At 45.1% G+C, this 20,678-nt stretch overlaps 5 protein-coding genes across 5 annotated transcripts; 3 read left to right on the forward strand and 2 right to left on the reverse strand.

Moving 5' to 3' along the window:
- Positions 1–209: 209 nt before the first annotated feature.
- CCR75_005217 (uncharacterized protein) lies at positions 210–4,484 on the forward strand (the record flags this gene model as incomplete). Its single annotated transcript, XM_067963299.1, has 1 exon — positions 210–4,484. The coding sequence occupies one exon, from the start codon at positions 210–212 to the stop codon at positions 4,482–4,484; it is 4,275 nt and encodes a 1,424-aa protein (XP_067815577.1).
- Positions 4,485–4,978: 494 nt separating this feature from the next.
- CCR75_005215 (uncharacterized protein) lies at positions 4,979–7,110 on the reverse strand (the record flags this gene model as incomplete). The annotated part of the gene is made up of 5 exons (XM_067963297.1): positions 4,979–5,701; positions 5,757–5,917; positions 5,980–6,111; positions 6,179–6,246; positions 6,304–7,110. The coding sequence occupies 4 exons, from the start codon at positions 7,108–7,110 to the stop codon at positions 5,830–5,832; spliced, it is 1,095 nt and encodes a 364-aa protein (XP_067815575.1). The 3' UTR covers positions 4,979–5,701; positions 5,757–5,829.
- On the forward strand, positions 5,240–5,719 carry CCR75_005216 (uncharacterized protein; the record flags this gene model as incomplete). The annotated part of the gene is made up of 1 exon (XM_067963298.1): positions 5,240–5,719. The coding sequence occupies one exon, from the start codon at positions 5,240–5,242 to the stop codon at positions 5,717–5,719; it is 480 nt and encodes a 159-aa protein (XP_067815578.1).
- A 79-nt stretch (positions 7,111–7,189) lies between the features above and the next one.
- Positions 7,190–9,637, forward strand: CCR75_005214 (uncharacterized protein; the record flags this gene model as incomplete). The annotated part of the gene is made up of 1 exon (XM_067963296.1): positions 7,190–9,637. One exon carries the CDS (start codon positions 7,190–7,192, stop codon positions 9,635–9,637), a length of 2,448 nt encoding a protein of 815 aa, XP_067815576.1.
- A 3,938-nt stretch (positions 9,638–13,575) lies between these two features.
- Positions 13,576–15,966, reverse strand: CCR75_005213 (uncharacterized protein; the record flags this gene model as incomplete). Its single annotated transcript, XM_067963295.1, has 1 exon — positions 13,576–15,966. The coding sequence occupies one exon, from the start codon at positions 15,964–15,966 to the stop codon at positions 13,576–13,578; it is 2,391 nt and encodes a 796-aa protein (XP_067815581.1).
- Positions 15,967–20,678: the final 4,712 nt, after the last annotated feature.

The raw sequence follows: 20,678 nt of genomic DNA on the forward strand, positions 1-20,678 counted from the left end.
TATTATTACGAAATACTAATTTATAAAGGAAATTTCTTTTTATGGGGTTGACATCTTCGTCAAAAAGATATTCAATTTTGGAATTCATGCAACTATCCTTCTTATTAAATTTTTTTCGCTAACGAGGCTTTCCATTCCATGTCACAAATTTCCACACTTAGTACTCCAATGTTTTATCGCCCCGCTCCTTTCCTTTTATCGTCCGTCCCATGCCGCACGAGTGCAAGTTCCACAACTGGAACGAGCGCTTCAAATTGCTCTTCCACGCCGAAAAAGCGCTACCACCATCGGAAACATTCCGCACGGCTGGCATCGCGGTGCACGGCCCCGATGGTCGCATCCAAGTTGACGTCGCCGAGGAAGACGAGATTGATTTAAACGCGCTACGTCGTCAGTCTCAAAGCACCTTTGACGAAGAAGACGACTTGGGGCTCGAAAGACCTCGTTGTCCACCACAACTCACGATTTGCATCCTCATCGTCGGTACACGCGGCGATGTCCAACCGTTTGTAGCCATTGCGAGACGCTTGCAACAAGACGGACATCGTGTCCGTCTCGCCACGCACGCCATCTACCGTGACTTGGTGACGAGCAATCAAGTGGAATTCTACCCCTTAGGAGGCGATCCGAAGGAATTAGCTGCCTATATGGTCAAAACGGGTGGCCACCTTATTCCAACCAAAGTCGAGACGATTCAGAAAGATTTGCCTCGAAATTTACAAATGATTGATGAAATTTTACAATCTACCTGGCCTGCCGTAACTGCACCGGATCCAGAAGGAGGGGGACTTAATATCAAAGGCCCCGTCTTTCGAGCACAAGCGATTATCTCGAATCCAGTAACGTATGGACATATTCACGTGGCCGAGCGACTGGGTGTACCTCTTCATATTATGTTTCCTCAGCCGTGGGTCCCAACCACAGCGTTTCCTCATCCATTGGCCAATATGCTGTACTCTGGCAAGGCCCAGAAACGAAATTATTTATCGTATAAACTTGTTGATTTGCTCATGTGGCAAGGTACGGAAGGCATTGTAAATGAATTTCGAACGCAGCAATTAGGACTGCGAAAGATTCGAATTGGCGATGGCGGTCGTGACATGCTCTTGGATTTGCAGATTCCTCATGCATTTATGTGGAGTCCTGCGCTCGTTCCAAAACCCAAGGATTGGGGGGATTTATACGATGTGGTCGGGACGGTTGCATTGAAAGACACAGCGTCTTCGTATACGCCATCTCCCGAGTTAGAAGCATTTTTAAGCCATGAAGAAGGACCGATTTTTGTTGGTTTTGGCTCCATGGTGCTACAAGATCCAAAGAAAACGACCGAAATGATTATTGAAGCCGCAAAACAAGCCAACGTGCGTGTATTGATTCAGTCAAGTTGGAGTGACATGGCCGGGAGTGTACGTGTGCCAGACTTTGTGTTTTTTCTTGGAAATTGTCCTCATGATTGGCTCTTGCCACGTGTGAGCGCGGTTGTTCATCATGGAGGAGCAGGGACGACAGCAGCAGGGCTATTAGCTGGCAAACCGACATTTATTGTCCCCTTCTTTGGTGATCAACCTTTTTGGGGATGGGCGATACATCAAGCAGGAGTGGGTGTGCCACCGTGTCCAATTGAGAAATTAAGTATTAAACTATTACGACTTGCCTTTCAAGCTCTTCAAAGACCAAAAATACGTCGGCAAGCTTTGGAACTTCAGCAAAAAATGCAGCAAGAAGACGGTGTTGAAGAAGCTGTTCGGAGTTTTTATCGTCATTTACCGATTCAAAATATGTGCTGTGATCTTGGGGATGGTCGTGTCGCGACAAAGTGGTGCCGAACGAATCAATTAAAACTCTGTGACGTGTGTGACTTTGTGATTGCATCTCAACCAGAAAACTTTGATCGAAAAGTAGTCGAGTACCATTGTGTTGACTACACGGCTCGTGGACCTGCTCATGGATTTGCAGGGGCTTCGTCAGGTGCTGCTGCATTCTTTCACGAATTGGGTGGTGCGGTTAAAGACGTGATTGTTAAGCCTGCTAGAGGATTCCGAGAAGATGGTCCAAAGGGAGCTGTGATTGGCGTGATTAAAGGGATGACAGGCCTAGTGATTCGTCCAGTGCATGGCGTGGCGTTATTTGCGGATCATATTGCAGCTGGCCATGCGAATTACTTTAGTGAAAGTGGCCATCGACGACGTGGAAGCGTCTTTGACAAGACGTTGATGTTAGCTTTAGGAATGGAAAACGGGCTAGTCGATTCCCATGCTTTAGGTGGGAGCTCGGAAGAGCTTGAAACGTTTCAATTAATTGGACAAAAAAAAGTAAGTCGACGGAAAGTGGAGCTTTACGTGTCAGATCAGGATAAGGTCTCGTATCAAGCGCGCTTTCTTGAAATCTTAAACGAAAAGGAGAATTTGGAATACTCGCTTGATCGCATTGAACGGAGTTCCTCTGTTTCCTTAGGATCGTCCGATAGGGAGAGTGAAACTTCGCCACGAGAGAAGATAACAATCGTTTCGGCCGACTTTACGGCAAGTGGGAATATTGGCGTCAAATTTAACGTTGGTTCTAAAGTTCCTGACATGATAAGTAATGCTCAAATGGAAAAGTGGCAGCAGTATTCTCGGCAGCAACAAATAAAGTCAGAGCAATTGCTACAGAGCTTTTCAAAGACGACTGTACCACCAATGAATATTTGCCTTGCTACCATTGGTACATGGGAGAACAATATCAAGCAACTCGTGGCAATTGGTGTGCGCATGGCTGCTGATGGTCATCGTGTTCGAATTGCAGTAAATGAAGAGTTTCGAGCTGAAATTATTGATCGTGGCTTGGAATTTTTTCCTTTGGCGGGTGCAATGAGAAATTTACATGATTTTATCAAATTCTTACATGACACAAAGAAGGCCAACATTTTACAAAAGCATTTGGCGGGACGATTGGTTGTAGGACCTTTTCGAGACTTGATTTTTTCTCTATGGCCTGCAGCCAATGGCGCTGATCCACATGGTCGTGGGCAAGGCATTCCTGGTGAGCATTTTCGAGCCGATGCATTATTGTGGCATCCATTGCTGTTTGGACACGTGCATATTGCCGAGCGGCTTGGAATTCCACTTCAGTGCTTTGGTTTGTTGCCTTTATCACCAACATTTGCAATTCCTCATGTGCTGAGTGCATTTCTCATGGACGACACGAGTCACCTTGGCTGGGAATTCAAAAAGACCAATTATTTATCCTATGGGGTAGTAGATGCCTTATTATGGCGGGGCATGCATGAAATCCTAACTGATTTTCGAGAACATATTGGACTGAAAAGACGCTGTAATCAGCCAAGCCGTCTTGTGGAGTGGCAAATTCCCCATATCTACCTATGGAATCCTGCTTTAATGCACCGACCGATTGATTGGGGGCATGAACTTAGTGTGGTTGGGTACGTAACGCTCCAAGACGAGCGAGAAATTGACAAGATGCGGAAGTATAAGTGGAGCCGATCGCTGAATGAATTCACACTGGCCACTCGTCTTCCAATCATTTTCGTGGGGGTATCAGCGAATTGGTTAGCATCGATTGAAATTGATCAGCTCGTGTGTCAGATTGACAAAGCCGCGGAACAAGCGAATGTTAAAATTATCTTTCAAGCATGCGACGAAGAAACTCAACGGTCGCTCTATCACACTGAAAATATATATCAAGTGGAGAGTGACATTCCATACTCTTTGATTCTTCGCAAGGTAGTGGCTACGATTAATTGGGGCGATCCTGCGATCGTGGAAGAGGGGCTTGCTGCAGGCAAGCCTGTTGGTATATGCGCGAGTGTGTCGACCCAGTATTACACAGCGTATATGTGCGTGGCTGCAGGTGTTGGTATTCCACCAATTGATGTTAAGACAATAACAATGGAATCGCTGGTACTGTCATTTCGTCAAATTGTTGAGCCAAAATTACGGAAGAAAGCAGTAGAAATGGCCAAAACATTTAATTCAGACAAGGCTCTTGAAACCGCAGTGGCCAACTTTTACATGAATTTGCCGCTGCGAGCCATGCGTTGCGATATCGATGAGAATAAAATTGCTCGTATTTACGATCCTCGCTTGGAGCTGAAATTGTCCTTTGAAGCGTATATTGCTATCCAACCGCTTCGCTTTCATACCGACACGAATGATGTTATTTATAGACCGCTGTATTACGATGGCCATACTCCAGCCAAGTATTCACTTCGAAGCCTCGAGAATGACCAGAAAGTAATTGATAAGAAACCGTATTATGGACTTAATATCATTCAGAAAGCGTTGACGTCGTTAGCGTCGCATAGCTCGATTGAGTCGGATCTAGAAGCCCCTCGAGCAACATTGACCCGACTATCGAGTCGAGTTCCAATGGTCATGGAAAAACCTGTATATTGGTCAACACTAGAGGACGAAGAAAAGGAAAGAACCTTTATTTTAAAAAAATACGAGAAAGCAATTGAACAGCACGTGAATTCAAAATCTTGAAGATTTACTTCACAGTACCTCCAAGCATCGAACTCGAGGTACTTCCGTGTTCACGACAGACCTGGTTCTTTTAGATTTGCGCTGTGTTTTTTTCGATTTCATTATTTATTGCCTTCAATATATTTTAGGACGTTTAGATACAATTGGTGCAAGTTTTCAGGGTAAGATTTCTGCCACCTGCGTCATTAAATTAAGCTTCTTCCGCTTGGAAGATTAAATGCACGAAATAGCAAAGAAAAGCATGTAACAGCTACTCGTCTGTGACATTGAAATTGGAGCATGCAAATCTTAAGTGACCAGCACGGATATCGCAATGACACATGCCTTTCAATGGACATAATCGATCAACAACAAATAATAGTGATCAATTTGAAGGAAGTGTCACAGCACTTTTTTCTCTTGAAGTCTCGTTGTTTACTAATTTGTTCAATTTGCCAATTGTCAAGCTAAGGTTAACCTACCAGTGGGTTGATCTGCCCTCTTTCTAACTCTTTGCTTGTGAATGAAAAACTGCCGTTACTTGGCCGAGTCTGTGTATCTTAACGGCAGATTGTATACGTCTTCGCGGTAGGAGCTGTGCATTCAGATGGACAGGGAACCCCAAATGACCGCCTCCATCAAGATAACCTGACCAATCTCCTCCTGGCTCGCACACGTCGCAGACGCCATGCCCTCTCGCAGCACCCAAAGGCAACAGTCGGCAACTTTCTCTGTAAAGCTAACAACTCAAAGCTTCAAGACCTTTTGGATAAACTATGCCTGCAACTTCGATGCGCGTTTCAGATAAAACCTTCGGAGGCATGAACTCTGGCAATAGTACATGCACGTCGTCTGTCTTTCACACGCTTTCATCGCCCACGCGTCAGCGCCATTTTGAGCTTGAAAAGCTGCGCGAATTGGCGCGTAGTGACGAATTTTCTGACAGTGAGAGTGATGGCGTTAGCGAGGATGGAAAAGAGTTAGACATGGCCGAAACGACGCCCAAATCTCGTCACTACGCCTCTTCCAGGTGGAAAAGTATTGATGTGCACCATTGGTATCAGAACAAGTTACAGAAGAAAGGCGATGTGAAGGAATACAAAGCGCACGAACGCGCCAAGGATAACGTAAATACTAGCAACAAGTTAAAGGCCGACGAGTGGGAGATCGTCAACAAGTCACCAACTTTCGGAAGCGTTGATGTGGGTAAGTCCGAGTTAGGAGGAGAGAGCTGGTTCCTACAGGACTGCGATTAGTAAGAATGACTTCAACTGCAGCTAAGTCTTTGTTTACCATTATCGTCTTTAAAAGTATCATTTTGCATTTTTTGACTTTGAGCACGCGCGTGTACTGATTACTTGAGCTATTAATCAACGCGCGGACGTTTACTATGCGTTAAATATCGAGGATTCTCCTGTGACGAAAACAATGGTTCTTGACTGGTGGGAACGTTGCTTTGATACAAAAATGATCAGCAGACACGTTGCTATAGTATCATAAGATGCCAAACACTCACTTGGTAGAATCAAGTCGTACTTCCTCCTCACAAAGAGCTTGAGATGCCGGCAGGAAGGCTGCAATAGTCGACAGCGTCAATTCGATGGAAAATCTTGCCATGGACGTCGACTCCGCCATCCATAGAACAGGACTGAGGAATTCATTACAACCAACTATTATAGATCCAAAAGCATTGAGCTTTTTCTTGATGCACGTACCTGCCACTGGCACTATAAAAAAAGGATACTTCCAGCACATCACTCGACTTGCAAAACGCAAGTAATGCCTACATAAAACACCATCATTAGGCATGTTCCTATCCTTTGTCACCGTAATAACTTACTCGGATCTCTTTGATGCAAAAAATTAATTGCGAGTCAATGCTATTGCTCATTGGCTGTAAAATGTACTCGCTAAAGTCAGTACTTTCGACAGCCGTCTCCGTTTGTAACTGCGGCTTGCCATCGGTAATACTGGGGAAGTAGCTCTCGAATTTCACATGTGTCGCTGAGCACGTGACGCTCACCTCATTGCTGTGATGAATATGAGCGAGTAATGAACTTAAGTGGTGGCATCTTGTCCTCCATCGATTAGGACATGCATTCTTATCAAACACAGCTCGCAAGATCTGACAAGACTGCACTTTCATATGGTGTGTCTTAGTGATGTCGAAATCGCATCGCAGCTGCCAGCGTAGTTCTATACAATCAAGATCCACTTCGAAAATCTCGCTTTGTGAGGCATTTTCCTGACTCGCGTCCGCATGTTCCAGCTCTTCTTGGTCAACCAGCAGTACCAACTGGACACTTTGCACGTGCTTGAGAGAGCGAAAAACATTGCAACATGACTTGGCAAATACTTTGCACTTCAAAAACGGTGTTCGACCATTAAATCGCGCCTTTAAGATCTCTTTTGAGGTAATATTGACGCCCTCGAGGGTAACACTACATCCTTGCGACTCGGAAAAGAATGTCTTGTCCAGAACAAATTGGCCCGAGGCTGAACGTGAATCATTTAACGCACGAAGCGTAAGACGACGAGCTGTCGGTTCACACTCAATAGAAAACTCCTTGCCCACTTGAGCCAAGCACTGCAGCGCCGCGACAAACACCTTCACCGCTTCTTCGGCAATTTCAAGTTGCACCTCCATGTGATGCTCTCCCCAATGAGTGACATTTCTCCCTCGAAGGAATGACTTCCGCATTGAGGTGTAACATTCACTCGGCAAAATGGATGAAATTGCGCTCCTTCAGCAGCAACTCGCGGCCGTGCAGCATCAAGACGCGGCGCTGAAGCTGTCAGATCACAACGTTGTTGACCTTCTTCTTAAACTTCAGCAATTGGGTAAACTGCATGTGATCCACACGCGCACGGGAAAGCAGTTTTTGACTTTCCTTCAGGTTCAGCGAGAAATTGCTGATTACGTGGCGCTGTATGGCGGTCGTGTGAGTCTCACGGAACTAGAAAAACTCATTGATGTGGATCGAGTGCATGTTGAGAAACAGGCGATTGCGCTTTGTCGTAGTAGTAAGAGTCACAAGGATACGTACTCCATCGTAAACAGTGGCGAGGAGCTACTAACGAGCTGGTACCTTGATGGTATTATTGAGGATACAAACATCTTATTGCAACAAGTCGGCACGACTACTATCGGTGACTTAGCGCAGCAATTCGGTCTCGCCGTGGATTATATGCGCGACGTGGTGCGTACGAGACTGGGGAGCATTTTGAAGGCAAAAGAAAGAGATAATGTGTTGTATACGGACACGTATGTAACAGCGCAAAAGGCGCAACTTCGAGGAGTTTTTGCCGCGATTACGCGGCCTGTATTTGTACCGGATATACTTCGAAGCTATGGTATTGATGAAAGTGTCGCTAATGAGGCTTTGACGGAGCTCTTGCAGACACAAGCGATCATGGGTACGCTCCGAGGCCGTGAGTACGTGCCGTATGTCTTTATGACTGCGCAAAAAGAAAGCGTGTACTCTTTTTTCCAGCAAAACGGATACTTGGAGCATGCACGTGCCAAAAAGCTTCAAGTAGCCCGGCCGTATGACTTTCTAAAGAAGCGTTTTCTCGATGCAGTACCATTGCAAGAAAGCGTCGTCAGTCATGAGTTGCAGCTGCAGCTTGAGGGAGCTATTGAGGCTGTAATTAATGACAAGTCGTTGGTAGATGTGCGTACATTGCTTCCGAGTGCTTTATCAGAGAGTGACGTGGGCTTGTTGCTGAGCATGTCGCCATTATTGGACAATGCAGGGCGTGTGTCTAAGGCTTTCCAGATAGCAGAGTTTTATGCTGTCAGCGCCGGTTTCTTTGCATTGTGTCTGGAGAAATTTGGTGAAAATGCAACGTTAAAAGCTTCTCACGTTGCCGCGCAGCAAAAGAGCACCACAGTGCAATCTGGCGTTCGTGATTGGAAGCAAGAGACTGAGAAAGATTACGGCTCCGATGGCGATGAATATGATAAGAAGCGTGGAAAGAAGGGCAAGCGCGTAAAGGATTGGAATACGCGGGATCAGAAGGAATTGGAGGCTCACAGTGCAAAGACTCGTAAAAGTAAAACGGGCAAGCGCGGATCAAAAGGTAGCGGTAACACTGGTGGTGATAGGGACAGCGCAGCTGCATCTACCGAAGTTTCAATCGTGCCTTCGAGAGCAGAGACAATTGAGCTTCTTTTAGAGTGGTTTCCTGCTTTAGAGGATTACGAAGGCGATGATGATTTTTTTGATGGAATATTAGCTTTTCTCAAGCCAAAGATCCACGAGCTTCATTCTGCTGCGCTAACGAAGGCTTTATCTTGTATTATTCGTGGCGATGCGGCGTCACTGCGCGAGCTCAGAAAGTCATTTGAAGAACAATTTGATGAGCAATTCACCAAGTTGCTCGTATTGGAGAAGGGCTTTAACAAATTTTCGGCTCTTGTTGATGTCAAGAATTTGGTTAGCATGGCGCAGCTCGCACTTGTGGAAACACATTTGCTTGATTCCATTGCGGTAAAACTTGCTGCTTTGGTCACTTGCTTTATTGCTGAGAGCAACAATATTGAATTGCAGGGTGTACCTCTTTTGTCATCTCTCAATAATAATAGCGAAGGGAATAGCAATTCTGTTGCCCCAATTACTTCGTTGAGTAAAGAGAACAAAAAGGTTCTTGAGGCGAGTATTTCGCAGTCCACAGCGAGTACTTTAGTTCGGTTATGGACGCTTGCCACAGCTGGTCGTCGGTCGATAAATGATTTTGTGGCACACATTCCAGTGTTGGCCGGAGCTCTAAATATTCCACTTCATAAGTTGGACCGCAAGAAGGAGCGCCAAGTGATCTTCAGCTATCGGCAGGACACACTTGCGGAACTAGACAGAAACTTATTGCTTGTGCATGAGAACAGTCTGCAATATAGCTTGCTTGTAAGTTTGATTTTACAGCTTTATTTCCAGCAGCGTGTGGGACTACCAATCACTTTTCCAAGTGATACCCTATCGTATGGAGATATTTTGATCAAAGCGTTTCAAGACTATGTACCGGAGAAAGTCACGTCAATTCTTCGGGATCTCGTAAACATAGCAGTCCCTATTTGTAGCGTCGAAGACTCTGCTGACGCGCAAAAGAGTAAATGGAGCGAGAGGCTAGAGGCTGCTCGCGCTTTGGTTCTTTTAAAAGACTTGAATTCAGTCTAAATCCCATCTAGAAGCTGCATGGATGTTATGCGTGCGCTTGAATGCTGGTCAGAACAACTTTCTTGTGATTTTAAAGTTTGAAGTTTTCTTATTTTTAAAAGGAGCCGGTATAGTCACACACCCCTTCCGGTATAGCCACACACCCCGGCTTACACCCCTAAATAATTCGATATCGCCATTTACCCGCCTAAATCCGGATTAGCCAGAAACACAAAGCTGTTTAGCCGGACGCAATCACACCCGCAAAATTTTACATTAGCAATATTGTAACGGAACCTATAAATCTTGACGCTACTTCCTAGAGTTGGCTAATGCGTGGTGCTTGGATGTAAAAGAGATGGCAGGCGCTGTAAAAGAAGCCTCTTGGACGTGGACGATTTTTTTCAGATAGAGATGGGATTATTGAGAAATAGTACGTATATTGCTATATTATGGCCTATTATATTTTCGCGAGGAGCTATTTGCGAAAATTATCTCGAGATACCTGCATAAAAAAGTATCACAATTCTCGTGAGACCAGATCCTGTAACCTGAGTAGCAAGGTCGAGAAAATTTGCCGCAATGAAGGCATTAGCCGGCATCGATTTAGTTATTATTTGGGGTTTGACGACACGTGCGCTTGTTGTGACCTTCTTGATCGCAGGCCCCGCATCTTCGTTTTTGTGGCCCTTGCCCCGTTCTTTCAATGTACTCATATGCTGACGGATCGCGTTTGAATATTCTTTGATCCTTTTGGCTGTCCACGTGTAGCCGCTAAGGCCGTTTCATTTGCCGATGTGTTATAATTCGATGCGATGTCATTGAGATCTTGCTTCAGGAGGCGTTGCCTGTGCGGAGGCAAGCCTGAATGATGCTCTTGCAACTTGGCTATGATGCCCGAAAAACTTATTTTCTGGTTAAACACCCTGGGTTCCGAAAAAGCTGCAAGATTATCGGTTGCCTCATGTGTGTTGCAACGACCACACTTACTCTCCATTCTTGCCCAGCATTTTCATTCCGTTGGCGCTGAATAGTGACTGTCCATGAGCACATAAGAAGCCTTGATTAGGATATTGATCACGAGCAATCCCGTCGTCGCACTTAGCGATGACAATTCTCTTGATTAGTTGAAATTTTGTGCGCTTGTTGCGACTAATCAACTGGCGAACGAGCAGACACATCAATTCCTTCAAAACGAGCTGGTGATAGCTCGTCAAAAGATCTCATCCTTGGAGGATGTAGTGGAACATCTGGCTCATGAAAACCAGACTCTGTCCCAAGACTATCATGCACTAGCTCGAGAATCAGACTTTGACAGACGCCTTAGACCGTTCCGGGGTGATTCTGAATCGGAAGATGCCTCGTAAAGATGGTACGGCCCAAAATAAAACATAGTATGCCTACGCATACTACGAGGCTGCTCGATCGTGTACGCATTGCCTCGGCGATGTAGTACACGAAACGGGCCGATTTTTCTGGGGTGTAATCTGTTACTCTCTACATTCGTCACTACATGTTTTGGTATGTTTACCTTAGACAGTAGGACAATAAAATAACCGGTAAATGAAGAATGCTTGCTCTTCCTTCTGTCGGTCCACCGCATCAGCGATGGAATCCTGTACAAAACAAACTGCTGTTTATTTAGCCAGCAGGAAGTCTCCTGCTGACTTGGTTTTTTTGTGTTCAATGCGACCGGTGCGCACTGCGGAGACGTCCTTAAGTGACAGCATTATTTTTCTCACAAAAACTATTTTTTCCGCTGCTGAGTATTTTGGCATCGTTTTTCAAAGTCAGTAATAGCCTTATCGCTATTACTTAGTTTGTCCACTTCAATTTAGTTAACTCAACATTGTATTCTTCGCATTGACCGCAGGGTCAATGCGTGATGAGCAAGAGCTAGATTGTTTTTTGCTCAAGCGAACCCCTTCCCCCTTGAGTAGAAGTTACTCTCAAACAAGGTGGGTATACATGGATGACGTAAGCCGTTCACAAAAAACGGTGTATGCTTTAAAGAAGCATGCACTTAATTGTTCATGGCAAATTCTACCATCGGCAAGAACTTGCTCCAACTCGTAAAAAAATGGGCGTATTCGCGAAAAATCTCTTCGAGGATACGATAAGCACGTTCTGTCTGACCATCTGGCTCAGGATGGTCAGAAGTTGACATTTTGAACTGTGTTCCAAGTGATCTGAGCACAGATTGCCAAAACTTCGCCGTGAACCGGGGGTCTCGCGTCTGAGACCAGTTCACGAGGGTAACACATGGAGCCGAGATATCGTGTCAACAAAGACACGAGCCCTGCCTTTGACGGTAATCGACTTCGGCACTGCAGCAACATGTATCATATATCTTCTTGATAGACTCTTCTTACGTCGTCAAGTAATGCTGACGACAGAACACTTATTGTTGCAACAGTGGGCTCATGCTCACTGTTGCGTGTTGTAACAGTGAGCTTATCTTCACTGTTGTTTTACGCGGCCGGCTCAATATCGGGCCGGCGCGAAAGGACAACACTGACGACATTAAGTCGTCCTGGTTTGTATTCCACCAAGAAGTTGTACTCCACGAAGAAAGACAACCATCTCATTATTCTTTGCGAGAGGTGTGGACTGTTTACGGCCGTGCGAAAAGACGCATGTTCCGTACAAACAATGAACGGTCTATCTCCCAAGAGATAGACCCAAACTTAGCCAGCGCATATTTCATGGCAAGGAATTCCTTGTCGTGCACTGGGTAATGCTTTCGGCAAATTGAAGCTGACGCGACTGATAGCAGATGACGCGCTCTGCGCTGTCTGTGTCATATTGCATTAACGCACAACCGGTTGCAAATCGCTACCACATGAAATGGTCTGTCTTGGTCCGCAATCGCCAGGATTGGAGATTGTATTAAGCTTTGCTTGTTACATTTAAACGAATGCTGGCAACAGCGCTCCATGACCACTTTACATTTTTCTCCAACGAAGAAGAAATATGTACTGTATTTTGGCATAATTGCGGGAGTACTTGTGTAAGTACGCTGCTAACCCGAGGAACTTTTGAAGTCCATTTAGATCGATCACCTACTGGCATAGACCAGTAGGTGATCGCCTTGATCTTTTCTGGATCAGAGCGTACCCCGTGTTTACCCACGATACACTAAAGAAGTGGTAATTCACTTGTAGCGAATATACACTTCTGTAGATTTGTATAAAATATACGCGTACGCGTAGGTGCAAGAACCTTTCGGACGTGGATACGATGTACTTAACGACCGACTTTTCATCCATGGCTCTGGTATATACGAAGAAATTATCCAAATAACTCGGTGCAAAGTCCCGCACCGATCTTAATAGATTGATCCCACATCTGTTGAAAGTTGCGGGGACATTACTAAGCTTATAGCATAATAGATACTCCGGTAGCAAACTGCTTGGAATGCTTACTCTTGCAAACGGATAACCGGTTCACGCATGAGGATCTGATGGTATCTATTCACCAGATGCTTTGACGAAAAGCGCGTACCTTTGACATACCGTCAATGATTACGTCTTCTTACGGTATCGGCGTTTGTTGGCGATTGGCGAATCTTTGTGCCCTTGCTTTTAGGCCCACGTCCATGAGCGCAAGCAAGCCACACCTTTCTAGTTTTTTCGGTATTTGTCGGCCTTCGTGCGTAATTTCTTCGTTGAATAACCTTCTTGCAACGCAAACTTTTTGATTGCCTCCGCTTCCTCATTAGTTTCGTAAATGTGTTCTGGGGGTGGAGCAAACGGCATGATAGAGACCGAATAGGAATATTGGCGCAGTCGTAGCGATGCACACCTTTAGTAGAAACGCAAAAATCGATTTGACACGGTAACAATACCTTTTCTATCATAGTGATTTTCTGTATTTTTAGATGTGTGTGGCTATACGACTTTCCTATTTTTATAAAATTCTTGTATATAATTTTAAATTTTCCTCGGTATTTTTTGTTTTTACGGAATTGCACGACGTTCCGAAGCACGCCGTACAACACGCGAAGCCGTGCTGGCTAGACTACTCATCGTATCATACTGCGATTGCGTGAGGTCATGTGCTTGTTGGTCAACGCAGCACACGGCACCAATGACTGTTTCGCCATCTGAGCCCATTAATGGAAAACCGCAGTAAAATTTGATTCCCATCTCCTGAACACTTGTAATCGCACTGAATCGTACGTCAGCCTGAACATGACGAGATACTAGTGGTTGTGTGTCGAGAATCGTATGCGCACAAAAGCTCTGCTCTCTAGGAAAAGACACTCCGCCGGGCACCGCCGGATGGTTTGAGGCCAGAACATGAAGCTTGGCTTCATTCACGACAGTGATCATACTTGCAGTACACTGGAGTTCCTTCGAAGCCAGTGAACAGATAATATCCAGCTCTGGTACGTCCCCAAGGTCATGCAATTGCTGTTCACGAATCAGTCGCAGTCGCTCATACTCGTTAATTGGCAGTTCAGGCATTCCAGCCTGTTTTGGGTCGTCTGGGAACTCCATTTGATAAGTTCTCGAGTCGGCGTTTGCAAGTGGGTAGTCGTTTACGCGAAGTGGGATGCTTTTCCTCGTTTGTTGATAGCGCGTTGTGACATGGCGTTCCGTGATATCATCGAGAGCTTCATCGTCATCTTCTCCGATCAGAAAGAAATTGCTTTTAGCCGCGACTACCGACGAACTACTAGCTCGTGCAGCACTTGATTGACCACGGGTTCGCTCCTTGACGACAATATCTTTCATGACACTTAATACACAAGAGCGACGTTTTTGCTGCGCGTCGTCATCTGTCGTAGTGTCTCCCAAGATTTCTTGCAACAAATTATTAAGGGATGCTGATCGTATCTTGACTGTTGGTTGAGTATATCTGCCACGAACACTGTTACTACAAGTGCTACTTGCAGGCGATTGCGCATCAGAAATGACACGCGCTGGACGCAAATCTTCTTCCGTGATGGCATTATATTGAGCTTGATCAACACGAATGAGGCACCGCTCACAGACTTGTACGTGTTCAATTTGAAAGCCCGTAGTGGTGGGACTCAAGTGCTCGCGTTCTTGCGCGTGGGCACATTTCTCACACACGAGGAATCCACATAGACAGCAGAGTTTTTTCTTTCGATGCACAATAAACGTGGCAAACGAACGATGGCAGCATGCACAATCTAATAAATGGGCGACTTTTTGCACATGAAGACTTGAGTTTCGAAGAACAACTTGCATGCCCAAACGACGTCGTCGAGCAATGAGAAGAAATCGGTGGCAATTTGCAGCAAGCCGAAGCATCCAGAGACGTGCAATGCGTCGTTCGTGATTCGTACGCTTGTGGACATTGTGGAGTCCTGGTGGCAAGTACTCACCATGAATAATCACGCGCGTCGATCGACCAGAAGGGTCTTCTTCGAACGAGTAATTGATAACAACATTTGGTACGTGCTGTGACGCACTTAATCTGATGGAAGTACTCGTGGTTTGATCAACTTTTGAACGAGGAATGGACACGAGGGTACGCGTAAATGCGGGTACAAGGAAGGCGCTATTTGCACTCTCGATGGATGACGTTGTTTGCGTTATTGACTGCAAATTGTTTCGTCGGTCTTGAGGTTGCAACAATTCTAAATAGCACCACGGTTGTTTCTTGGAAAAGCAACGTCGATTGCGAAAGACTGCTGTTTTGATTGATAAGTCTTGATCATCAAAGGCTCGCGTTAAGGTACCAGTCTCATGCTCCATCTTGCTCGTTTGCAATTGTTCCCCGTCTTGGAATTCATGGCGGTACACGCAATGCATGATATTCCGAAACGTGTCGGTCGATGTTGTACGAAAGACAAGACGCAATTCTTGTACAGTGCAAGGCAACGTTCCTTCCGCGAGCACGGCAAATCCTTTTGGTCCCCATCGTGTTTGGTGTCGATGGTCTCGAATAGTGTTTCGAGTAAAAATCGTGAGCGCATTGCTGTTTTGGTAGGTACGAGAAAGCTTCTTTCGCTTCCAAGCGCTTTTGTACTTCGTATCGCGACTTATGGCCGCCAATTCGAGGTCAAGGTCATCCCAATGAATGCTCGAAGCAGCTGCAGCCGCTATTTCATACATTCGCTTGTCGTTTGCTTGTGTCGACTCTATTTTCGATTCAACAGGTTGTTTCTGAGAGGTGGGGTAGTCCGTGATGTTTTCTTGAATCAGCTCTCGTGGGGGGCTATTGACGCTACATTCCTCCTTATCGTAGCGGGTGTTGAATGTGCTTATGACCTCGTTCGATTTTAACGAGAATTCATTGACAGGGGTCTTTTGCGCGGTTTCAGATGTCCTAGCTGCGGGCATGTGTCTAACTTGAGCAATAACTGGAGCGACCATTTGAACGTTTCAATGGATGACAAGGAGTGGAGGAATTTCCGGAGTGAAGGCTCTTAATCAGTAGGATGAAAGGGCCTTCGAATACCTTCATTTTTGCTACGGTACTTCCGTTCGAGAAGGATTGTTAGATACCTAATTTTTTTTAATTGTTTTAAGCTGTAAAACAGACAATTTGATGGACTTAGTTTTAAGGAATGAAGTATAGATACATGCCTGCTTTGACCGAAGGTGGCCTGCATAGTAGGCTGGAAGAAAGAGCTTGAACCGCCTTTGCAAGCATATGAATTCCAGCAATTCATAAAAGCAAAGCTTCGGCTGGAGGACAGTCGATTTGTCAAGCAGACAAGACGGTTGTTGGCTTGTACGTATTTCTTTTTTCTTGATTTATGTATTTCTTGGCACTTTTATGGAAAACCAGCGGTCACAAATGATTTCTAAATCAATCTGAAACACAGAACATCTTAAGATGCGATCAGACGGACTGCCTGAGTGAAACATCAAGATCTTTGACTTTAGCTTTTAAATGGCAGCATCGGGCGCCAAATCTGATCGTCCGGATACTTGAATATGTGTACAGAAAGCCTTTTGTACAGTTTTTGAACGTGCAAAGGAGCACGTTTATCAAAACTAACACCGGATCTTTAAGTCGCGCGTGTCCTCAATGGGTCACGAATATGAGACAACGACACGCCTGCTGAAGAGGCATTCGTACCCCCTTATTTTATTTTTTTGCACGAACTTCACTCCGTACTCATTCTATTAAATACTAGGTTAGGGCTTCACTCATAATGAGTCCAAGCTTTCTGCACTTCTTCAAGTAGTCCGTATCTACGTCTGGGACAATGGGTCTTGCAAACGACAGAAGAACTGCACGACTAATCTTGAGAGCAGACAACAAGCTGTCGCAGAACGCTTGGCCGTCCAATGCATGAGACACACGACAGCATTATTAGATTATACCATAGTCAACGACATATGCTTCAGCGCAGAGCCTTAAATTTTATTCATGCACGATAACCTACATTTTTTTTAACTCAGTATGGATCGCACTCATCTAATTTTTTTTGACGATCAAAATGTGTGTTTCGTGTACATAGTTTTGTGGATTATTTGATTTACGTTAAATTCAACCTCGCCAATCTTCACAAACACGTTTAGCCAGTGCGCAAGTAAGGAGTTATTAATACAGTCATTCCTCTGCGTAATGGGTGTCCCGTTACATAAGTATTATTTTCCTAAAAAAAAATGTATTATGCTTTATGAAAGGAAATAAGCAAAGAAGTACAAATAATTATCTTCTTTAATTATTTGACTTAAATAGTTCCAACATTACTAAACTTGGTGATATTGATGCAATAAGACATTAGCTCTATTGACTAATTAATTAAGTTTTTCTTCTTGTCTATCTACTTAATACTAATTTAATTGTAAACTAATACAAAACATGTACTAAAAGTCTTATCTGTCTTTCTCTTTGCGCGCGTCCAGCGCTGACTGGACTGCGGAGAAAGTAAATATGGTCTATATCTACCAATGGATAAGATTTTAAAATATTACAATGCAAAGTAATATTCTCCAAATATTATCTATCTTCTAGTTAATATATTAACTAACAACCTTTAAGTTTAAATTTCATGTAGCGATACACCCCGTTACATCACCCCTACCATAAACGACAATAACTCTGACTGTCATTGGGTAAGAGTGGTCACTATACGACCACGATGTTGATGGGTCGGGTTCATCATTTTTAATTCTATCGCATGGTTAACAAGTCCATGCGGTATGCGAAAAGTGCGGCGCCTTCGGCGGCGGTTCATGCAGTCGCGAGTGACGCATTATTGTCTCTTGCGGCAGAGGATCGTTGACACTAAAATGTCTCGTCTTACCCTTAAGAAGAAGCCGTGGCTTTTGCCAGAACGGCTATTCATAGCTTGTCTGGAGAAACTACTCCTCACAAATAAATATCCTGTATTTATTGCGACAAAGCTACATGGCCTTGATCCCAGGGACGGCCGTGCGTAAGGACGCATGGTCCGTATATACGATGAACGGTCTATCTCCGAGGAGATAGACCCTAAATTTAGCCAGTGCATATTTCATGGCAAGGAGCTCCTTGTCATGCACTGGCTAATTGCAGCTGACGCGATTGGTAACAGACGACGCGCTCCGCGCCGTCTGTATCGTATTGCCTTAACGCGCAGCCAATTGCGATATCACTGGCGTCACAGACCACGTGGAATGGCCTGTCTTGATCTGCAATCGCCAAGATGGGCGATTGCATCAAGCTCTGCTTGATACCTTTAAACGAACGCTGACAATCAGCGTTTCATAACTATTTCTCGTCTTTTTTCAAGAGACGAGAGAGATGAACTGTCATCTCGGCATAATTGCGGGAGTACTTGTGCAAGTACGCCGCTAAACCAAGGAACTTTCTAAGTCCCTTGACATCGGCTGGAACTGGCCAGTCGGTGATTGCCTTGATCTTTTCGGGATCAGGGCGCACGCCGTGTTTACCGACGATGCACTTCTTGAGATTTGCGTACAACTTATGCTTTCGGATAAGTGTAAGAACCTGACGAACGTGAGTTTTATGAACTTCCACGTCCGTCTTTCCGTTCATGGCTCGGCTATGGACGAATACGTCGTCGAAATAAATCGGTGCGAATCTTCGCACCGGTCTCAACAGATTTGTTACGCATCTGTTGAATGTTGCAGGGGCGTTACTAAGCCCCTGAGGCTTCACTAGCCATTCCCAGAGCATCCCACTGGGAGTCCTTACTGCTGTGTACGGGATGTCCCGCTCACGCATAAGGATTTGTTAGAACCCATCCATCAGATCCATAGACGAAAAGATCGTACTCTTAGACATACCATCTATGATTACGTCTTTTCTCGGTATCGGCGTTTGAGCCGGTACTGTTGCAGCATTTAATGCGTGTATTATCTGCCACCCTCCTGTGGTCTTTCGCACACAAGGTCGGATAGCTATGTGGGGAGGTTGACTCCCTTACATGGCCCGCTTCTACTCGATCGGTATAGAATTTATCGATCGCAAGTACTTGTTCACGAGGTAGTGGCCACTGCTTAATGGCACAGTACTTCGAGCCCGGTTTGAGCTCGATCTCATGTCGAGTGCCTTTATCCTTAGGCAACTCGCTATCGAACTGTTTCAGTGAATACATCCCTAAATTCCATCAAATTCTTATATAAAGGTTTGTCATAAGTGACTCCCAGGATTGAGTAGTATATCTCTCAATCCGAGTCTTCACATCGAGGATCTTTCGTCCATCGATGATCTATTGAGAACCCGTTCGTTCTCTGCAAAAATTACCGCTGACCGAATATCGGTTACGTAATCGTCCTCTGTGACGAGTACGTAGATCTGCTTGATTTTACCACCACGCAGATATCTCAAGAACCGCTTAGGTTCTAGGGTTAGGAATTGAGTTATATCCAAAGTTAACTTTGGAGGCGCATACAGATTAAGAGTATAAGCGCCTACTCTTGATCCATCATTAACTAAGACATTCAATGTCTCGTATTCTTTCTATGATTTATCCCACAGGCTGCCAAGGCAAGTGAAACCATCGCACTCTCTTGTAGTACATCCACACGCTTCTGGACGCTCGCTCCAAGACGTTCAGCAGATGGCCATCAGATGAACAAGTGGCAGGCATCTTTACGGATCGATGCTGCCAGCTGATCCTTGGCTCATATTTTCAGAGCCAAGGTAAACCTAGGATGGCACCAAATTTATCATCCAAATCCAGCACAATGAAATCATCATCATACTGTAAACCACTTAACGTGTAGTGAAATTTCACAACCTGTTATCATGCCCCTGTCGCTAGACGCACCGTCATCCTCGTTAGAGAAATGTCGCGCTAGCATATCAAAGCCTACGACCCTCTAGCGACTGGCGACGAATAAAGTTATTCGACGCTCCACAGTCCACTAGGGCTCTAAGAGACAAATCATTTGTCACTTTTAACTTCAAGGTGATGAGCGATACCTCATCACCAGGTGCAGAGACACATAATGATTGCGTGTCTGGAGCAACTTCAGTCAAGAAATTTGCGAATTCTCTTGAGGTTGCTGGATCAGTAGGGCGTTCCGCCCCTAATGACCCGACCGTTTTTTGGCGGTCCGCCTCGCTGTTGCGATTCGCAACAACGTCGGACCCGCGACCGCTGCCCTTTTAAGCATTCGGCCCGAAATTACGTTCATTACCTATCGGTACTGGGCGTGGAGCACTACACTCATGAGCGTAGTGTCCTAACTTTTGACAGCGATTGCATTTCTGCAATCGCTTGATGTTCGAAAAGCGAGGATTCTCGCTTTCGACATAAGAAAGGTCCATAAATTCTGGACCTTCCCAGTCCGTGTCGTCTTGGAGGACTATATGATGACGAACCAGCTAGAGCCTGTCTCAAGCTAAAGTCCTCCTGTTCCACAACGGATATGCTTCTTCAAGCGTATCCAGTTCCAAGCGGAACAGGTGGATCTTTACGGGCCATCCATAAGACCTTGCATGAACACCGTAATCAAAGTGTGTTCATGGACTGGATTATTGGTAACACAACTCGCTAAAAGTCGTATGTGCTAAGCATATGCGTGAACATCACGCTTGCCTTGCTTAAGTTTCAGAAGCTCTGAACGAGCTCTGAACTCAGCCCTAGGCGGCTCAAACGTCTGTTTGAGTCGGGCTT

Source organism: Bremia lactucae, linkage group LG8 (assembly GCF_004359215.1).
Source record: "Bremia lactucae strain SF5 linkage group LG8, whole genome shotgun sequence".
In the NCBI taxonomy this organism is placed as follows: Eukaryota; Oomycota; class Peronosporomycetes; order Peronosporales; family Peronosporaceae; genus Bremia; species Bremia lactucae.